At 44.7% G+C, this 20,877-nt stretch overlaps 1 protein-coding gene across 1 annotated transcript in view; it reads left to right on the forward strand.

Annotated features, from left to right (window-relative positions):
- Nucleotides 1-8,517: 8,517 nt before the first annotated feature.
- HS6ST1 (heparan sulfate 6-O-sulfotransferase 1) overlaps nt 8,518-20,877 on the forward strand; it is a 192,286-nt gene continuing 179,926 nt past the window's right edge. Inside the window, exon 1 of the mRNA XM_066193996.1 lies at nt 8,518-9,358. Within this exon, the coding sequence (XP_066050093.1) occupies nt 8,841-9,358 (518 nt within the window). The 5' untranslated portion in view covers nt 8,518-8,840. The remainder of the gene's footprint in view (nt 9,359-20,877) is intronic.

The following is a 20,877-nucleotide window of genomic DNA, read 5'->3' on the forward strand; positions in this document are numbered from 1 at the left end:
TCTTGCTTAGGTCCTATTTTATTATCAGTGATAAAGAATTCTTGGGATTCCTCTTGTTTCCACTCAGCATCATCCAGTGGTTAGAATGTGGTACAATAAGGGAGGTAACACTGCATCCTCCCAGGGAATGATGTGGAATTCTCTCTTGGAATTCTGGCTGTGAAGAGTTGTTAACCATAACCTCTCTTCCTCCTGACAGAGAACAGGGCAGGGGTTTTTCTTATTGCAGCAGATATAAATGGAAGTACAACCTGGATGAAGTGTAGGGGCAGAGAGAAGGGATCAGTTAACTGAAATTGTCAGTACCTAGGAATGAAACCTAGGTTGTTTTTTAACCATAGAGGGTTTTATGCTTACCTGGCTTGTGAGAGTAGGTGACAGGGTAGTTGGGATTTCTATGTTTACACCAAAATTAAAAATGAAATAATACATTTTAATGTGGGGGGTTTTAAGTTTAATCCTCTATTTCTGCTATGGATGGTCTAGTAGGCTCAAATTTATTTGTTTTTTCCTCTTATTGTTCTTATGAGTCCTTAATCCCAACTGACTGTAATACCAGTGTGCTTCATCTGTGCATATTAAGCCAATTTCTAGGACTTCATATCAAAATTGAAGAGGCAGGCAAGCCTGTGCCACCAGCTATCACTGATGGTCAGGGTAGAAATCAAGAAAAAGAATTAAGAGATTCACATACTATGGATAATGCCTTAAGTAGATCAAGCTTAAAATACATAAGCTCTCAGAGCAGAAACTGCTGGGTCTACATTTATTTTCCCTGTGCTCCCATATCAGGCTTAGCTGATGATCCCCTCTGGAGCTGGTCACTCCTTCATCTGGTGCAATTTTAAGTCACCACTAGGTATTGTTTGGGTCTTGTCTCTCTGCCAAGTCACCCTGTGGCAAGGGTCACAAAGGGACTGAAGTGCCACCTCTGACAGAACAGCCCAGGAAAAAATGTGAAATTCAGGCTGGGGAAGCAGCCTGGCCCTGCAGCCTGAATGTTCTACACAGAGCCCTCTGTTTTCATTGAACAGGCTTGCCTCGTGGCAGTTCGGCCTTTTCTCCCTATTTTCTTGTTGCTGTAGCCTAAAAATGTTCAACCCCCGAAAGCTCCTCTTTGCAGTAGTTCTCCCTTAGTTATAAATGTTGTGAATTTCATTTTAGTCTTGCTATCTCCAAGAGATTCCTTTTCCTTGCGCTCTCAAGTGTTGATTTGGTATCACTAGTAAGGACTGTTTTGATAAGATGCTGATAGTCACAATCCCTGTGATAAAACCAACTGTGGAAAATCCCTTCTGTTCACACCATCAGCAGGTCTGTGAGTGCCCAGATCCATGGCCTGGTGGGTGGGCAGCAGTGCAGGAAAATTCTCCATCTCTTGGTTCTGGCAGCTCCTACTACACAGAGGCAGCTGGAATGTGAACCTTTTGCTTTGCCTTTGAAATAATTTTACAGTGCTTCAAATATTGCAAAAATGAAGGGGGAAAGAGAGAAGGGGGCAATATATCCACAATATTTTCACTCTAAGGGATTTTTAAACCAGTGGCTTTTATTTGATGAGAAAATATTCAAATTTTCACTGGTCAACTCTACAGCTCCTCTGCTCCATTGCTGGTAGAAGCAACATAATTGAAAGAGCTGGTGCTGTGAACAAAAGGCAGAGGCTGTGATTATTCACAGTTTGGCTTTGCCAGTCAAATTCTTTTGTAAAAAATACATTAAACAGTGCACTTCGAATTCCTTGCACTTTTCAGGTGGTTGACTTCTGTCTAAAAGCCTTCTAAGGTCTGAATCGTGCACATTACCAGTTTAATTGCACATCTCTAAGCCTAATTGCTGCATAGCCAGTTTATTTTATAGCTTTCAGCTTATTCACTTTGTTACATAACTTCTTAATTTGAGGATTAAATGGGAAAGTGATTAGTCACTTTTTTGTGTGTAACTCCATTCTCATGAACTTTAGCATCCCTCCTTTGTCCGTTCACTAATTATCAGCAAGGAAGGATGAATGTAGGTTCAATTTTTTTTCCCAGAGAATCACACAGATATGGAAAGGCAAATTTCTGTAAGCACATATGCCTTAGAATGCAATTTCCAAACTGGGGTTTTTTACAAAAGGGTGGGGTTTTTTTACAAAGATCAAGGAAATGATGGTGTAAAACATTAAAACCCAGTGCATGTGCTAACAGGACATCCATATGTTTATGTAAGTCCCAATGGCAAAGAGACAAGGATCTTCCTCGTGCATTGCAGCATTTACTGAAGACTGTAAAGATAAAACAATTGTATTTCCAATAATATTTAGATTAATACAGATGATACAAAAAACCCATGACAGCCAGCTTGGGCAAAAAACAGTCTTATGCTTCAGGCCACTGCAGAAACTTACTAAACTGTTGTACAGAAACTTTCCAGCACCATTTTCTGACTGTAGAAATGCATGTTACACGTGTGGAGAGAGCCAAAAAACTTTGCTGCCAGCCTTCCGCGCCGAGGGTATCTTGGTGTTTCTAAACACATCACACTGCTGTCCCTGCCAGGAGCCAAGGATTTGTGTTCTGGGGGGTTTTACAGAGCAAGGCTGAAAGGGCTACACTTGTTCCCTGCTAACAGGCATGTCCTAGTGGACAGCTGCTGCATGAGAGAGACCAGGGGGAAGTGAAATCTTGTAGAAGCCAAGCTCCCTTTAGGTTTATTTAATACCCATGAACGGATGGGGAATAATGCTAATAATATGCCACTGCCAAATAGGCCTGTCCTTTCCATCAAGCCCAGACAGCATCATCTTGCAGCTGTTGTAGTACAAGTAAGAAAAAAGAGTCTGAATGGGGAACAGCTGGCACCTTGTGCCTTCTCTGTGGACACACAAACTCCTTCCTTACAAGGATTAATACCTCAGAAACTATATATGCTTCAGCTGCAGCTTTCTGCTTAAACTTGTAGGCATTTGAGAGATCAGTTAAGGTCTTTCCAACGTCACACAGTCAAATCTGGCATCTGCAGTCACTGCAGCAACACGTACTTGTGGCTTTGAGAAGTTCCACTGCTGCTTATCGTGTGAGGTCTCAGAGCACTGATCTGCACATGAAGGCTTTTGCAGTGGGTCTGTTTCAATCACCTTCCCTTTGCAAAAGAGAAAATACAATTTTCAGGTGACTGGCTCTGTCTCAGCAGTCACGAGCTGACATCCTGCTAAGTCAAGTGTGTATGGATCCACGGCATCCATGTGAAAGGAGGGAGCAGGATCATACCATAAACACGCAGTCTGTGAAGGAAGTCTGAAAACACAGATTTGATCTCTGTTCTTGTTGAAGCTACACTTTCCTTCATGTAGGGCAGCTGTTAGTGCCTTCACTGTCTTGGTTTCTGCCAGGGTTTCTGAGAGTGTCTCTGGTACCTTACAAACAGCAGAACTTTCCCAAAGGTCCCCAAAAGCAGTGCAGGAGTCTGAAATCAGAACCAGGTTTGCTGAGTTTAACAGATTTTGGCATCGTTCAATACCTGCTTCCCTTAATTAAGTGGAACCATGCTGTGCTCGGGCATCAGTGATCACCTTGCTGGCTGTGAGAGCTCTGTGGGGTTGTGACCAACCTACAGCATTAGTAGTGGAGCCACAGAGTATTTACACTAGAGTTTACAAACTGCTACAGGTTTCCAACTAGGAGTGCAAGTATCACAGGAAAATGGTGTGTGAGTGCTGCCACTCTGTGCAAATGTGCAGGGCTGGTAACTGCTGCTGATGCTGCAGCAGCAGTGGCCAAGCAAAACCAGTTTATATCAGAAAAACAAGAGTTCTACACTTTGCTGTAGGTCTGAATGTTGATATTACAGGTGAAGGGCTGCAATTCATGGCCCCTCACGATTCACTCAGTATATTGTGTACATACATCAGGAGAGTAAAGGGGTATCACAAGCCCACTCTTCATAAAGGAGCTGGGTTATAAACCCACACAGCTAAATTGGGGTAACAAGTGGTTTCTTTCAACCTATTTGGTTTAAGTGGGAGTTTATCCTCCAGAAACAAAGTAAACACTTTTTTTTTCTTAAAGATGAGTAGTAGAACTTTATTTCTTGAGGTATTTCTTGGGGTTTGCAAGTGTTTAGAGAGGATTTTTTGTAATGTTTTCGTTAACTAAGTTATATTAGCTCACAGCAAACTATTGTATCTTCAGAGTCAAGAAACCTTTAGACTTCTCTTGTCTAGTAAAGCCACTTTTTATTTATGAAGCTTTGAGATGAGTATTTCGTTGAGGTTTTGGTGGCAGAGGTGGTGTGTGGTTTACACATTTCTTACTGTTGTTTTCTCATGGGAGGTTTCCTGTAGTAAGCTGTACTTGGACATACCCGAGTTTGTCCTCCCCTCAGTGTCAACTCACGTGTTAATATTTTATTGGGTTAGGTTAGAATATTTTAGTAGATTTAACATAAATATTTAGGCATCCTATGGCCAGCAGCAAGCTATGATAAAATACTTTTCAACTGCTTGTTCAAAATTTGTGTCTGTTTATTGTTATCCCTAAGACCTCTAATCCTTTTACCTGACTCCTTGCAAGGCTTTACCGTGAATAAATCATGAGTGCTGGCTTACCTAGCTAGGACAGCCAGGAAAGGGGCTTAGGCAGACCAAGCTTAGGTCACTTAGCTAGTATAAACCTGACATCAGTCTGAATTATTTTGTAGTGAGAATTCAAAGGTAATTCCTTCACAAACACAGGTTAGTGTTGGGGCGTGTACAAAAACACCTTTCAAATGTACCTGAAGGAACTTAGTCATGTGAAAATCACTGAAAATCAATCCAGCTTATCCTCCAAGATCAACTAGATTCCTACAAAAGTGTCAAACATGATATTTCAGTTTGCTGGTGTAAGAGGGCTCTGCTCAGTCTGTCACGGTTCTGGAATGGAAGGATGCAAAGGATTGGATGGACGCTAAAATGTCAGAGACCTTTTTCAGTGGGCTATGGAGGGAGTCTTCTGTTTGCATTTGCCCAGGAGAATGTGGAGAGAAAATCTGAAATGCAGCTCCTCTAGTCCACAGGTTAGAGAGAAAAATACAACTTCCCCCCTGCCCCCAACATGCTTTTTACGTAAATATTTAGATTTTAGGCATCTCGATGATTGCAGATTGTCAGTCTCGCTGCTTCACAGGAAACAGAGCTTTGCCTTGGAGCTAGTCATACCTAGGGTGGTGAATTCCAGATAAGGTGTAGGAAAACCTAGGGAGTTCTGGCCTGAGAGTGGAAGATTCAGCTTGGAAAGATGGATAATGGCTAAATTCATGGTGGAGGTAAACTCAGAGAATAAACAGGCAGTTACAGTACCTAACAGGAGGCAGCAGGAACAACTTGCATTTGTCAGATTTCTCATCTCTTTGCATTGTTGTTTTCAATGCAGGAGCCAGGGGAAGTGTTGATCTTGCTATCCTAACTCTACTTGGATTTCTCTTGTCCAAGAAATGTGCTAATCTAAATTAGCACTGATCTGAACTAGCACTGATGTGGTACGTGATGTTTAACTCCCCATGCAGTGACAACCTATTCTAGCATTGTCTTCAGTGGAATTTTGAGTTTAAGTAGAGATTGATTTAAGTGTTTGCTTAAGTGATCATTTTAGGTGTCACACCTGTAAGGACCTTTAAAATACCAATATTTCAGAGCAGCATATAGAATTATCAGGGAAAGATTCCAAAGCACTTCATAAAAATAAAAGCATTGACCGCAGAGCTTTGGTTTTGCATTGTCTCCAAGGCAGGGTGGCAGGTAATTGTGTAAATCAGAAGGGAATAGGCCTTCCCTGTGCTTCCAGCACAACCCCCCGCTTTCAGATGAAGGTGCTGCAGTAAAGAAAACAGCACATTTTCAGCCATAACTCTGTATTTTCCTTTGTGGTCTGTTTATCTTACCTGAATTGAATTTTAGTATATTCTTTCACAAATCAACAGGCACTATATTTTCCACAAATATAAATCTGTAACAATGTATCTCCATCTGTATAACTAATGAAAAGGGCAAAAGATATATACTCTATATAGTTTAGAGTTTAAAACAATTCATTAGCAGTTGCTCATGTAACTGGAAAATAATTTAATGGCTGATTTCTCCACAGTTCTGGCATTTCTAAACACTTACACGTTTAGAACTGTAGGCAAACACATTGTATCAAAAAAATCTGCTCTGTGTTTTTCATCCTGCAATGTATAGTGCAACTATGTATGTAAACATCATGCATATGCTTGTATTTCCCAAATCATAACATAAATTTCAAACCTGTGAATTAGGTTTGTGCTATGCTTCTCAGTGTAGCTGAACTCTGTGCATAGGAATGACATCATTGTTTCTGGAGTAACTAACTTACATGAGAAGAGGGGAATTAGAAGCAGACTTTTAAGAGGAAAATATCAAACAGAATGAATGGTTTGAACACAACATATGATGCTTTTGGGCGCTATAAACATTTTATTGTTACTTGTTTAGGAAGAACTGCATAACTCACTGGGGCTCCATAACTTGTGAGTAATGCAGCCATCTCAAAATGTAGCAGATTTATCTGTCAGGCTGTTCAAATGAAAATCCAGGATCTCATTTCCTCTTTGGCCGTTATAAATTTGATCCATTTTAACAATGACCCATCAGCACGAATTCCTTTACATTTACATAAGGCATTTGAATTAAAATGTAACCTGATTTGAATTAAAATGTAACCTAAAGCTTGGATTTAAAAACATGTAACCTGACGGAATGTTTCAGTGCTAGAGCGTTAAAATCTAGTTGTAACTTCTATTTTTAAAAAAGCACCAGAAATTTAAGGAAACGTTCTCCAACAGCAGTAACGACAGGACAACAGGGTACTTCAGCTAGACTCTTTTTTTTTTTTTTTTTTTTTTTTGGCTAGAAATTAACAATATCATGTATCGTTTATTCCGCACAGACAACAACTCAGGTCTCGGTGGCAGCATGACTGCCGCTACATTTTGGCCTCACTCTTTGACATGGGGGCCACGTTTCATGCCCCGTTTACAGTCCGAGAGGCAGCAAATGGTGCTTTCCAGGGATTCCCTGGATACTCGGCGGCGGTGACGCCTTGCGGTCCGGGGCTGACCGAGGAGCCGCGGGTCCTGCCTGCCCCTCACTGCTCCGGGAAGGGGATGCCCGGCTCCGAGCACACCGGCCGGGCTCTGCGGGACAGGATCGCACCGATCCCCGCAGAAACATCCTCCCCTGCTGAGTGCTGCCCTGCAGAGATCGCTGTAAGCCGGCTCCGTGCCGGCCACTTCCTGGCGTCCCCAGCGCTTTGCTTCGTTTTGGGAGACTTAAGATTGCGAACAAACCCTGCAGCAGCCCCGCTGCCGGATGGAGTCCGCCTGGCTGAGCAGCACAAAGCATTTCGCTGGGGAAGTTTGCTATAAATAACACCCCTGCCGGGTTTTGCCTCAGCTTCACCTAGTACTATCGTTATCATTATTATTTACACATTCTGTGGCTGATGGTGTGCCCAGACTTCTTCCAGCTCACAACCACCATCACGCTCTGTGTGGCCGGAGCATTTTCCTCTTCCACCCAGTTGCGGCGTCGCAACCAGAGGCTTGCGGCGCCCCATGAGGCGGCCGCAGCGGGAGCAGACATGCGGGAAGACCCGCTCCTATTCCCATGCAAACGTCCTCGTTACTAATAACTAATAACCTTGCCTCAAAGCGGGAGCAGAAATCTAGCCCCCGAGGAGAGCCGAGCTCCTCTTTTCGGGATTAATTTTAAGGCGGCACATAAAGGAAGCGCTAAGAGCCGAGCGCTCCGGGGATCCGCAGCGGCGGTGCGGGGCCGGGCAGCGGAGCCCGGGGAAGGCTGGCCGGGGAAGGGTGCTGGGGAGCGGTGCCCGGAGCAGAGCTGGGGAGCAGAACCGGGGAGAGGAATCCGGGGAAGGGTGCCCGGGGAAGGGTGCCCGGAACAGAGCTGGGGAGAGGAGCCCGGGGAAGGGTGGCCGGGGAGGGTGCCCAGAGCGCGGAGCGGGGAACCAGTGCTCGGAGCGGGTTCGGGAAGCAAAGCCGGGGAGCAGAGCCCGGAGCGGCGCCGGGGACCGGTGCCCGAAGCGGTGCCCGGGGAACGGAGCTGGGGAGCAGAGCCAGGGAGCGGTGCCCGGGGCAGAGCCGGGGAGCGGTGTCCAGATCAGCGCGAAGCTGAGCCCGGAGCGGAGCCGGGGAGCGGTGCCCAGAGCAGTGCCCGGAGCGGAGCCGGGGAGCGGAGCCGGGGAGCGGAGCCCGGGCGGGGCCGCCGCCGGTGTGAGCGTGGCCGCGGGCGCGGGGCGGCGCGGGCGGCGCTGTGCATGCCGGGCGGGGCGGCGCGGCCAGGAAGCGCTCGCTGCCGGCCGAGCCGAGCCGAGCCGAGCCGAGCCGAGCCCGGGCGCAGCCGGCGGCGGGGGCGGGCGCAGCCGCGCCGGTGCCGCGGGGGCTGGGGCACGGCGGAGGCAGCGCCGGAATGGGGGTGGCTTCCTGAAGCGCGGGGAAGGGAGGGAGGGCGGGAGGAGGCTGGTTCTAGCCTTTCGGTCCCTCTCCGCCCCCCTCCTGCCCCTCTCTCTCTCTCGCAAGTTTGCCGCTGTGCCGCGGCGCCTCCGGAGCGGCTGGCTGCGGGCTGCTCCTGCCCCGCTCCCGGCGCTGCCCGCGGCCGGCCGGGCGGGCGGGGACGGCGGCGAGCCGAGGCGACCCAGGGAGCGGCCCGCCGCCCCCAGGGAAGGCTCTGCTCCGGGGAGCAGCGGGGGGAGGCGGCTGGCACAGACGCCGAAGCTCCGCCGCCCACCCCCCGGCACCGCCGCAGTCTGCCCAGCGCCGGCAGCCCCGGGAGATGGTGACACATGAAGCGTGCGGGAAGGACCATGGTTGAGAGGACCAGCAAGTTCTTGCTGATCGTGGCCGTCTCGGTGTGCTTCATGCTTATCCTGTACCAGTACGTGGGGCCGGGGCTGAGCCTGGGTTCCCCCAGCGGCCGCTCCTACTCGGAGGAGCTGGACCTCTTTCCCACGCCGGACCCGCACTACGTGAAGAAGTATTACTTCCCCGTGCGGGAGCTGGAGCGGGAGCTCGCGTTCGACATGAAGGGCGAGGACGTGATCGTCTTTCTGCACATCCAGAAGACCGGCGGCACCACCTTCGGCCGCCACCTGGTGCAGAACGTGCGGCTTGAGGTGCCCTGCGACTGCCGGCCCGGGCAGAAGAAGTGCACCTGCTACCGGCCCAACCGCAGGGAGACCTGGCTCTTCTCTCGCTTCTCCACGGGCTGGAGCTGCGGGCTGCACGCCGACTGGACCGAGCTCACCAACTGCGTGCCCGGCGTGCTGGACCGCCGGGAGAGCGCCGCGGCCAAGACGCCCAGGTAGGTGCCGGCCCTCGGCCCTGCGCCGTGCCCCGCCTGCCCCGGCCCTTGCCCTGCCGAGCCCCCGCCAAGCGCTGCCGGTGTGCTGTGCCTCAACCTGCCCCGAGCCTTCCCTCGGCGGGTTCACCTGTCCTCCCCTCCCGTCCTCCAGGCTGTGCCCTGCACCTTCCTCCTGCAAATTTCCTGCTCGTTGCCTCCCACGCACCTCGCACACTGCACCCTCAAGCCCGTGGTCTTCTGCTCCAGCAGCCTCTGTGGACCCTTTACCGAGAGCATCTTTGTGCTGTATGCTCTCTCTTCCAAACATTTAGCCTTTGCCTCAGACATCACTTGCCACCTTTTAAGAACCCTTTGTACCCTACCCCTAGTCTCGAGCTTGTCTTTGTAACCGGCTTTGCCCTAACCTGCGCACTCCTCTTCCTCCGGCTGAAATTGTTCTCCATGCAGCCGAGGAGAGGCACACGAGCCTACCAGCGCTCATGCTTCCCTCCTTGGTTTACCACCCCTAGTCTGCACGCAGTTTTCTGCTCATTGCAGGAAACACTCCTTAAACATCCTTTTTATGTTCCTTGCTGTTGGTCTGGATGGGAGACCTGAGGTGAACTCTTTTGGGGAAAGCAGCTGCCTTGTTCGTGTTCCTTGAGTGGCCTTCCTATGTGCACCAGGAGAGAGGGAGAGCCATCCTAAAGCACCCCTCGGTGCATCCAAGTGGAACACCCGATGTATTTCTGCCCTGTTAGCCCATCATTTCTCTGCCTTGGTCCCTTCATGAATTATAAGCTTCAGGGGAATATTCTGTTTGAAGCACTGTAGTAAAGACAGTGGTATATATTAAGACCTCCAAAAGACTGTGTTCTTTTAGCTCAATATATTGCTGTCTTTCATTTCACGAGGCAGTTTTTAAAATTATTGCTATTTTTTAACACTGTGTGCATGCCTTTGACATATTCGTCGTTCTATTACAACACTTTGTAATCTGTTTGCCTTAAAGTTTCATTCTTTAAAGTGATCTTATGCTAATATTTGCTTATGCCATATATTTTATTTGTGCATGTGTTGTTATTATCACACGTAATCCTTCCAATGAAAAGTGGCCTTTAAGAAAGTATGTTTGGGCATCACGACCGCGTTTTCCCTGCGTTTTTTAAAAGAGATTCTCCATGATTTTTCTTTCCTCGGAGCTGTGTGCGATTGCTGGGGCTCTTTATTGTCTCTGTCATGATTGCTGCTGTTTTCAGCCCGTTTCGGTGTTAGTCATCCAAGTCTGCTCAGACTGCTGTCGTGCTGCCTGACCCGGCACTGGCAAACTGAAATGTGCAACTGAGGGTTTGAGGCTTTCCTGTGCCCTCTTATTGATAAGGTGTTGGAGAACACCTCCGAGTAAAATATCCTCTGCCCATCTAGGCTGCTGCTGAGATTTTATTGAAGTGTTGTTAGGAGAAAATGCGCTAAGTTCAAACCTGATTTTAAAAAAAGAAACAAAAATTACCCGTTTTGTGAACCTTGGCACTTGGCTAGCAAACCATTAACCTTATATAAAGACCTGTGTGGGTTTATGAATTGTCTCAGAGTCTTGTGTGCTTCCGTTGGCAGTTTTGTATTTAAATCTGTCGCGTGTTCAGTATTCAGCTTTCCTCTATTCAGCAGCTGGGTTTTTGTACAGGTAGCTGAGAACGGGGCACGTCAGGTTGTGAGGTGGCAATTAAATTCCTTACAGCAGCTCATAGGAAGCTGAGAATCAGAAGTCTATTGCTTCATCCCACATGCTTGTAAATAAGATTTTCCTTGCCATTTGTTTTGGGACATCAGGAGCTGTATGCTTCTACATGCTTCTTAATTGTCTTGATTTTCAGATGTGCAGGAAAAATCATTAAGCCTGTCCCACTCCCTCATGTCTGTGTACATCAAGAAATAGTTGTGCCCAACGTTGTCACTTGACTTCCTTTAAATCTAAGTTGGAACTTATTTTCCAGGAGTTCAAGGACTATGATGTGGAAGCTTTAGATAATCCGTGGTTTATCACCTTGGTCTATTAAACAAAACTCAGAATTCACTGATCATTGTATCCTGGGGGTGGTTGTAGTGCAACCAGCTGCTGGCTTTTTTATAATACTGTCCTAGGGTCCAGCTCTGTTGTACTGCAGTCCAGTTCAGTTGGCACCTTATCCAAAACGTGTTTTATTTTGTTCTTAAGGAAATTGCAAGTAAGAGACAGGCAATGCTTGTTTAAAATAAACATTTGATGGGTTTTCTTTGTTGAAATACAGATAGTCTTGTACTATGTCCATTACAGTAAGAGCAATGTCACTTTGTTTGTCCACTGTGAGAGTTGGATCTCTTATGTTGAAACGGGACATGTTTTAGATAAGGTATATGCTAGAGAGGCTCCTGTTTTGTAATGGAACTGAACTATAAACATATCTCTCTCAAAGGGAGGAGAAAAAGGAGCAGCAAACAACCATTCTGTCCAGGTTCTCTCAGATTCTAATATTATCCAATCTGGATTTTGGAGTGTAGTCTTCAAATTCAGCCTTTAAAGCTAATGTATTGGCTTCTGCATTTGCTGCTTAATACCAAGTTTAAACCTTTGCTCTTCCAAATATACGCTTGTCCCCAAAAACAAAACAGCTGACTTGTGATTACAAATAAATCTGCCTTCTAGTGAATGCTGGAAAGCATGAAGGTCATTCAGGATTGCCCACATGCACAAATCATGAGGTTCAAACTGTTCCCTTTGTAAGGAATGCAGTTTTGTAGCTGCCCAGTGCCCTATTGCTCTGCATTCCATAACCTGGGCATGGAACATAAATTTGCAATGCAATTCAACTTTCTTCATTGTTCAGTTGTTCTGTGTTAGACTTAATGATTAGGAGCCCTAGATTGCCAAAGGCTGCATTTTTTTTCTCTCTATTTCTTTCTTTCTTACTTACTTTCCGTCTTTTTTTTCTGCATTGATGCAGTGTTAGGGATGGGTGTGTTAGCTCTTATGGGTCAGCACTCAAAAAAAGTACTGGTTCTCACCCCCTCCTGGTGACTTTCCTGTTTTGTATTCAAAAGGCTTCTGGACTTCTTGAAGCAAATGTTATGTTTTATACACAGCCAGTAAAAGAAAGATTGATTTGTTTGGGGGTTGTAAAACTTGGCACTCCAAGGAACTCTGAAGTTGGCTGTGCTTATCAGTTCAGTCACTTAGCTGCAGTTCCCTTCATGGCTTTAGGAGAAGGCAAATGCCAAGATTTGGGGAATGGAGGCCTAATTATTCCTTGTGCTGTTGGGCATAAATAATGGTTGCAAAAGACTTTTCTTAAAAAGAAGAAATATTGGGATGCATTACTTGAGTCACCACGCCGATATTTCAGCAGGCAGAAACTTTGAACTGCTCCCTCCAGTTTGTTTCACTTAAAACTTCAGAGATGAAATCTCTTCAGCTGATTCTGGGAAAAAAAAAAAAAAATTCAACTTCTTTAATTTGACTTTCTGAATTAGAAAAAAAATCTGTGAATTGACCCACTAGTGGCTTGTTTGTCCTCCCTGCCAAAGGAGGAGTGAATGCAAGCCCTTGGAGGGTTGGGAGCCTCTAGAGGAAATGTGTTCCAGTGCCCTTGTGCTGCCCTGCGCCCAACACAGCAGCACAGCCCTGGGTGTTCTGAACTTGCTCTTGGAGGACACTTCAGGCGTGAACTCGACTCTAATGTGCTGCAGAAGCAATAAAACAAATATATTACACCAAAGGAATTCTCTGTGTGTTTCCCCTCCTGCCTGTTCCCAAAAAAACCCCCCTGAATCAACCCCAGACAACCCAGGCTTTGTTGCTGTCCTGCTGGTTTCTGGTGAAAACAAGAGCATCGGAGCTGGCATTTTCCTGGAGCTGCATTATTCACGTGGAAAGGATTCAAGGCACACAGCTCCTTTAAAACTGCATTTCTGGAAGCTCCCTGTTGCTGGGGAGAACCCGTGGAAGTGGTGGAGTGTTGGTTGGGCATTGCTGGCTCTGTGCTCCCCCAGCTCACACACAAGCCCTACCTTCTGTTAGCACTGTGTAGATTTTTTAATTTATTTTTTTTATGAGCTGCCTCGAGACACGAGCTTAGCCTCAGCTTTCTGTATGGGTTTCTCTGCTAGTCTGTCATAGAAGTTTGGTTTCTGAGTTCATCTGTGGACAAAAATGGCAAAAGTTTGTGCGTGCTTCTGATTGCAGGATTTTTTCTCGAGGTTTCATACGTGTAGAAAGAAAAAGGAATTACAATCCACATGCTTTTATGTAAGAAATCCATGGCAGGTTTGTAAAACCTGCTGTTATGCAGATCAGTCAAGAATCTCTCTGATTAGCTATTTACAGCTTATGTTTTGGGTTGGGGTTTTTTTTAAAGAAACAATTAACAGGGCTCAGCAGTTTGTTAGTTTGATTTTTCTGAAGTGTGAACTTTCACAGCTTCCAACTACATATCTGTCCCATTGCAGGGATCTGTTCTTGATGAGGGTTTTATTATATGTGTGCTTGGGAGCTGCAGAGACACATTGTCAAGAAACCAACTGTTTGAGAATGAAAAGCTTTACCAAATCATTTTTTATAATATTAGCACTTTTTTAAAAGCTTGGGCTTGTCATTCTTTTTGGAGCTGTGTGTGTTGGGGGTTGAATAATACCTGTCTGCAGGGAGCAAGAGGCATATTTTTCCACTTACCAGTTCAACTCCGACTTGTTTATCGTCAAGACCAGTGGAAAAATATCAATACAAAGCTATTTTCAGTACCCTCGTTCATTTCTCAAACCTCTAGCATGTGCGCAGTATTTTAAACCCTACTAGTCTGATAGGCAACTTTTTGCACCTGGTTGTGCTCACCCACAAAGCCAGGCTGGTCTTTCACAGCCAAACAATCCGAAAGGGTCAGGTGGTTTTGTAGGGAAAATCTTTAAATTTGATACAGTTACCAAAAGTAGCTGAAAATTGGAACTCTTCAAATAGCTGCCTTAGGTTTGAGGTATTGTATTTATCTAAGCTTGAGACTTTTGGCTAGTTATGCCAGGTTTAATCACTCTTACTGGTTTTTGTTGCTGTTGTTGTCAAGGCAAAAGGATGTGCGTGTATTTGTACTGACCTGGTTTCTCAAAATGAGACATTTGGCTGTTTTGCATTAATCTTTAAACAAAAGTTGCATCATTACCTAGTAATTTTGTTTTGCTTGCTTAGAAGTTTGCAAATACTCTTTGCCTAGACCTCAGATTTTGCCTTTTTCTGGTTATCATTTCCTGCTCTACAAATAAAAGTGTACAGTATCCGGAGTAAACCCTTGGATAACCCTCTTCCCTTTTTTTTTTGTTTGTTTTGTTTTGTTTTGTTTTGTTTAATGATTTTGAAATAATTACTTTAGAAGAGTTGGCTTGAATTTTATTCGTATCTGAACTGGATGGTTTATTAGATACTCCCATTATCAGGGGAGTCATTAAGGGCTGGTCCTCTGTAGATGCACAGCTGATGGGTTCCACCATGCCAGTGCAGGCAAACATTTTGGCAGTTAATTACTTAGCTGTTAGTTTGTACCACTTTGTTTGACACTTCTTGGCCCAAGCGATGCCAAGCCAAGTTGCCAGGGCTCTGCTGAAGGGCCCTGGTTTGTCCGTGCCAGATGGGGAACATTCACCAAGAAACGAAAGAAGATGTGATCTCCACCAATGCCACTGTTGGAGCTTTATGCTGCACCTTGGAAGGAATCTGTGATGGAAGGAATTTGGATTTCATTGGGGTTGTAGGGGCTGTAGGTGAAAAATAGGGTGTGATCTACAAACATGTGAATTTGGTGTTGCCTGGTAGAATTACCTGCAAGAATTAGCTGCAGAACTACCTGGTGTGACTGGGGGAGTGTGGTGAGGACTCTTCCCTGCAGGAGGCTGGGGCAGGTCGTTAGTTGGGTATTAGAAGGTGAACTGGAGCAGGTCGTGGTACCCCTCGAGAAAGCACTGCTAGAGAAGATTAAGTTACAACTGGAGATCATTGCAATGCTGCCCTGTCCCTGGCCTCTGCTCCTTCTAGGAAGGAGGAGGAGATCAGCTCCTCTTGTGGCCCCTTCCCTCACTGATCTGCAAGGCAAGGCTTCATGGGCTTGTCCAGCAGTCAAGCAGAAGCTTTTGGCTGCCTGTTGTAGGAATTGAAGGAGCGTAATGTGGGACTCATTTACCAGAAAGTAACTGGGGACATGCAGGCCTGGAGTTACTTGAGAAAACTAAAACTTCCTCATGAGTTCCTCCCATGGATGGGATTGATGTGCCTTACCTGAGTCATGTTTGTCCACAGTGCCCACCCTTCTGGCTGGCACCAGAGCCCTTGATGACTCCTTGCCAGCGTGTTCCTACCCCAGATGTTACTCACGGCAGTGAAGAGCAGAGCCCCAGAAGAATCAAGATAAAGCTTAACAGGATAAAGCTAATCAAGAGGGGTTGTGGCTGTGCTCTTCTAGTTACTTTGGCCCGGAAGCAGAGTGACTGTAATGACAGAACACACCTGATATTACATTTGCTTAGAAATACCTGTCTTATCAAGTGTATGTCATCCATTTAGAGTGTCTCTACTCCACATCCGGCTGTCTTTTACAGATTATGGCTTTTGTAAATCTTGGGAAGCGGGGAAGCAGCATGGACACTTGCCTTCGGCCAGTCAGAGAACCAAAATCGCTGGTTTATGCCTCTTTATTTGAAACTTCCAGTTATTTGGAAGCAATTTTTCCTAATTTGTGGTAGGAATGCTTTAAATAGGTAGTATTTTGTCAGTGAACACTTGGGATTATGTTTGCTTTAGAAAGCCAAAGTGACATAGGCTAACTCCACAAAGCTTTATTTATGCTTATATTTCCACAGAGTACTAGAACAGAGAGGAATTTTCTGTTGTTGACTGAAATTATACTTTGTCAAGTAAAGAGAGGAAGCATAGTCTTTAATTCCTAATAATCATGATAGTGCTAGCTGCCAAGTCAAGATTTTTTGATGAAATTTTGCTTGATGTGGACAAAAGGGAATGATACTTATACATCAGAAGCAAAGACCTTCATAAACTGAGATGTTACTGTGCTTGGAGAATAAACAAAGTACAGGAAGAACACGGAGCTGAAGTAGCCCATTAGAAATTTGCTTATTTCCCCAGTGATGGTTGACCTTAAAAGCAAACAACCAAGCGAAAGAAAAACACCCTCTGCTTTTTCTAAAGGAATTGAAGTAGAATGATGAGGGAAATATACCCCCCAGCACACACCTGAGGCAGCACAGTTTCTGTAATCACTGTTTGATGTAGTTTTGTTTCCCTAACAGAGTACTCCGCAGGAAATCCAGGCTTGAGAATCTCTCTGAAGAGTCCTTTGGAGGTGGCTGTCACAAAGGCACGGAGAGCCTTACACACCCCTGTACTGTAGCATGTCAAGGCTGAGATCTGAACAGGATGCTTCAGCCAGTCCTGTGTGGGACTGCCAAAGGAGGAGCTGTTTCCCTGCATGTCTGGGAGAGCCTGAGATCTCCTGTGAGAGGGAAAAGGGATTTCAGGAGAGGTCCACGCAGGGAGAGGTCGGCAGGTGAAAAGCACGATGGATGTTAGTAGGGTTTCGTTGTTCCTACATCCATTAAAAGGTGTAAATCTGTGTCATTTTCCCTGCTTAGCCTCACAGTGTATTGTACTATTCTGGATGTGTTTCATCCCTTCAAACTGCTGAATAAGGCTAAGGATATGAGATATTCTGGGGCATCTCTTTTTCAGTGGTGTGTCCAGAAAGGGTTAAGAAGGTCTCGTTGTCCACCTTTAGCTGTAACCTGACCTTTTTAGCGGTACTAATTGTATCGTTCTTTCACCTGTGCATCTCAAAGCCTCTTCAAAATTTATGGTAAATAGCAGCTGGTGGTGTATTAATTTCAGACCTCAGGTCTGTGCCTTCATTTCTACCTAAAGACTCTTCAGGGGTCTGTCTTAAAGCTGGCTTTGACCATAAATCTCAGACTTTGATGCTAGTGTACAGACTTTCCTGCCCCATCACTTTGTCTATTTCAGAAGCAACTGGGTTCTTCACTTGTTGTTACTGTTTGGCTCTGTTTTTCCCTTTCTTCCAGCCTTTTAGTGGTAAATTCTACATTGTAGCTCACCTGTGTTTTTCTAAAGAAATTATTTCACAATTTCCTGCCAATTTAAACAAGAAAACAGTTATTTGCAATTAACTTTTTATGCTCTGACTCTGTGTTTTATTTCATGACTAATCTCCATCCTATTAAGCAGAGATTCTTTGATTAGACCTCACTGCAGATTGGAATACTATGATCACTTTTATGGAGCTGTTCTACATGGGGGGGGAACCTCAGAGCTTCCTGAGCAGCCTTTGCATTTTTGTTTTTAAAATAGACAAAATTTCCTTTTGCTTAATGCTAATCTTTAAGTACTAAGAAGATTTGAGATTTTTTTGCCAAGCAGCATTCCTTAGAGTTTGAGAATGCACGGTGACTTTGCGCTAATTTCAGATATGTTGAAATGGACCTTGTTTCTGGACAGGTGCTAAAGATTTAAAAGTGCTGCTTCTTCCACATATTGGAGTTACTCTACATTTTAGCCTTAGTTCTTGTGTTAATTATACACACATATAAGATACCTGATTACAGTGAAATGCTCAGTGACTTTTAAAAGGTTTTCTGAAAAGCACTGCTCATTCCTTTTTTTTTTTTTTAAATCTTAAACAGCTTAAATAGAAAAGAGGGGCTTGTATTTTTTCCTCTCAACTCTCTGGGAAAATTTAAACATCCAAACAAATTCTGTAAAGACAGAATCGACTTTTTTGTTTAAACTAACAGCTCTTGCTGCCGTGACCGCCTTGCTCTCATCAAAGATTTTAGTTCAGGTACCCGTGACCCTATATCAAAGCATCAGGAAAAAAATCAATGCCTCACAGCTAAGACAAACAGCAGCAGCATGCTGACTCACCAATTTCCTGACAGGTTTTGCTCTCCTGGTGGAGACAGACAAAAGTACAAGCAGAACAGGAATCGCCGAGCATAACCATAATCAGTAAACCATCCCTTCTGTTAACATGGCTTAAATCACAAAAGACAGGATTACCTTCTTCTGTTCTCTGCCTCTTTCTCTGCTCTTGCCACCTGTGCCTTTTTTTTAGGCCTTTGAAGGAGAAAAGACAGATGTGATGTGGGTAGTTGTGCGAGGAAGAAGATTGAACAGCTTTATTCTGGCTGCTGAGGCGAGTACAGCAGGGGTCATTTAGATTAAACCCCCCATTAAGGGGAATGCTTCATCCATGGTGTACTGCACAGGAAAGAGAGATACAAATGCATAGGAGCCCTTTCAGGTAAGGAAATGCCTTGGCATCTCTCCTAGGGGGGCAAAACTGGAACTTCTTGTTCTGACCACCTGAGTGAAATTTCCCCCATGGGTTATACTCCTCTGGCTGGTGTTAATATTTGCACCATATCCAAAATAAATAATCTAAAGTATTTTTTCCCCACTGAAGTTTTTTTTAATTATTATTATTTATTTGGCTGCGTTCACAAATGTGTTTAAAAATGCCACCATCTTTCTGTGTGTACATAACCTGACTCCAGTGGAGCCTCAGACCTGGCCAAAGGCAGCATAGTGAGGTCCTGTATTTTTAACAACCATATTGTGTTACACAGATCATGTCGCTGACTGCTGCTGCCGGTGGCTTTGATTTGGAAGTGTAATATTACACTGAATGCTAATGACTCAATATTGCCCTTCATTATTAAAACCATTATTTGGGCCCAGCATTTAATTGTGCTCTTTTGCTTGTACTTTGCAAATAGGCTTTTCTGAGTGATGTGTTTTTTCTTTATAATACCTGAGCAATTTTATTTTGCATTCCCTGAACTCTAATACTTTCTTCCAGGTTTTCATCCTCTTGTACCTTGATTGCTTCAATCTGTGTTTCTGAGCTTGATAAATTAAACCTTCTTTCCCTTTAGAGATCTTTCACTGCTTACCCTTCTCACTCTCATAAGTTACCAGATTTTTACTGGAGGGGCTATTTTTGTTCTGATTTTTGAAGAGCCCCTTTTGTAATAGGTCGGAAAGTTTTTGTCGTACAAAATATAACTGTGCCACCATCAGAAACAGCTGTTAATCTGAACAATCAAATTTAATACAGTCAATACACTTAAATATTTTTGGTGAGATACTTCTAACACTACTCAGAAAGGGTTGTTTTCATGACTTTGACTAAATTGGATGAAGCTGACACCTGTTTATGGGGTCAGCCATCCATAACAAACACATGCCTTATAGAAACCCTAAAGTAGCCAATTGCTATTTTCAGCAGTTCCACTTCACAGTTCCCAGTTCTCAACCCTGACTGTTCACAATTCAGGCAGGCTCCAGGCAGACAGTGTGCCAGCAGTTTATATGAGCTTCATTTTCTGTTTTTAAGAAGAAATGACACTCCAAATATTGAAAGGGTGCAACAAAAATCACTGAATGATACATGAGTTTGAATTTAGAAAATAACCCTGTAGCTGACTGTTTCTATTAACACAGGCTTGGCTGGAGGTGATCTCCTGTGTGTGACTTGGATGTGTCAAGGAGGGACTGAAAAACAGCTGCCACAATTGTATGAGAATGAGCTCTGGTTTGATTGTATGTCATGAGGACTAATGTGGCTCCCACCAAAAACGGAGTTTCAGGGAGTCACTCAATGACAGGAGGAGCTGTAGTTAACTTTGGGGTGTAAAAGGAGAGTCTGAGGTTTGGGATACAGGAAAAAAATATAAGAAGGGAATAAGAAGGAATCATACATGACTTGTGTTGACTAGGATTTTCAGGTATTAGATGGTTTGTTAGTTACCAATAAAGCTTTTTTTTTAAGTAACCATAAAGTCTTTGATCTTAGTGAAGACATAGTTTCAATCATAGTTTCAATTTCTTGCCTTGCTTTCCACCTAATTTCTTTGCCTTGGGACTTGCTGCCAAAACCGTGTGCAATTCTTTAAACAGATAATATTGGACTACAACATGCAAGAAAAATACTGGAAAAGTCTGGTGTGAATCAATACAGTTTGTGACACAACCAGCCTAGAGAATTTTCAAGACATTTGTCCCTCACTTCTAAAACATATTTAGATTTTCTAGCTGCTATCTGCAAAGAATGTATTTTTAAAATATGACTTAGGCAAGTCCTCGGAAGAATAATTTGGCAAGTTCTGTGTAACTTTCCAACCTTTTTTTCTTTGTGTTAGCTGCCTTGAGATGACTGAAGAGATCATGAATTTGCCTTCAGCTAGTCTGAATGTTTCCCATGCTGTGACATGCTGCTTGTAGCAGCTTCTCTGAACAGCAGTGCATGAAAAAGAGAGATGCCTTTCCCTGAAAACGCAATCAAAGCTCAAGGGAGCTCTCAAAAACCAGGATTAGTGCCTGGAAATGGATGAATTTGTGGTGGCTGATAGAGAAGCTTTGCACGTTCCTTTGAGCGGCTTCAGTTTGGGAAGCAGGTTCCTGTGTGGGGGCCACAGGTCTTCCTGGGACATCTCTT

Source organism: Chamaea fasciata, unplaced genomic scaffold (assembly GCF_029207755.1).
Source record: "Chamaea fasciata isolate MVZ Bird 193981 ecotype frontalis unplaced genomic scaffold, bChaFas1.0.hap1 SCAF_11, whole genome shotgun sequence".
Lineage (NCBI taxonomy): Eukaryota > Metazoa > Chordata > Aves > Passeriformes > Sylviidae > Chamaea > Chamaea fasciata.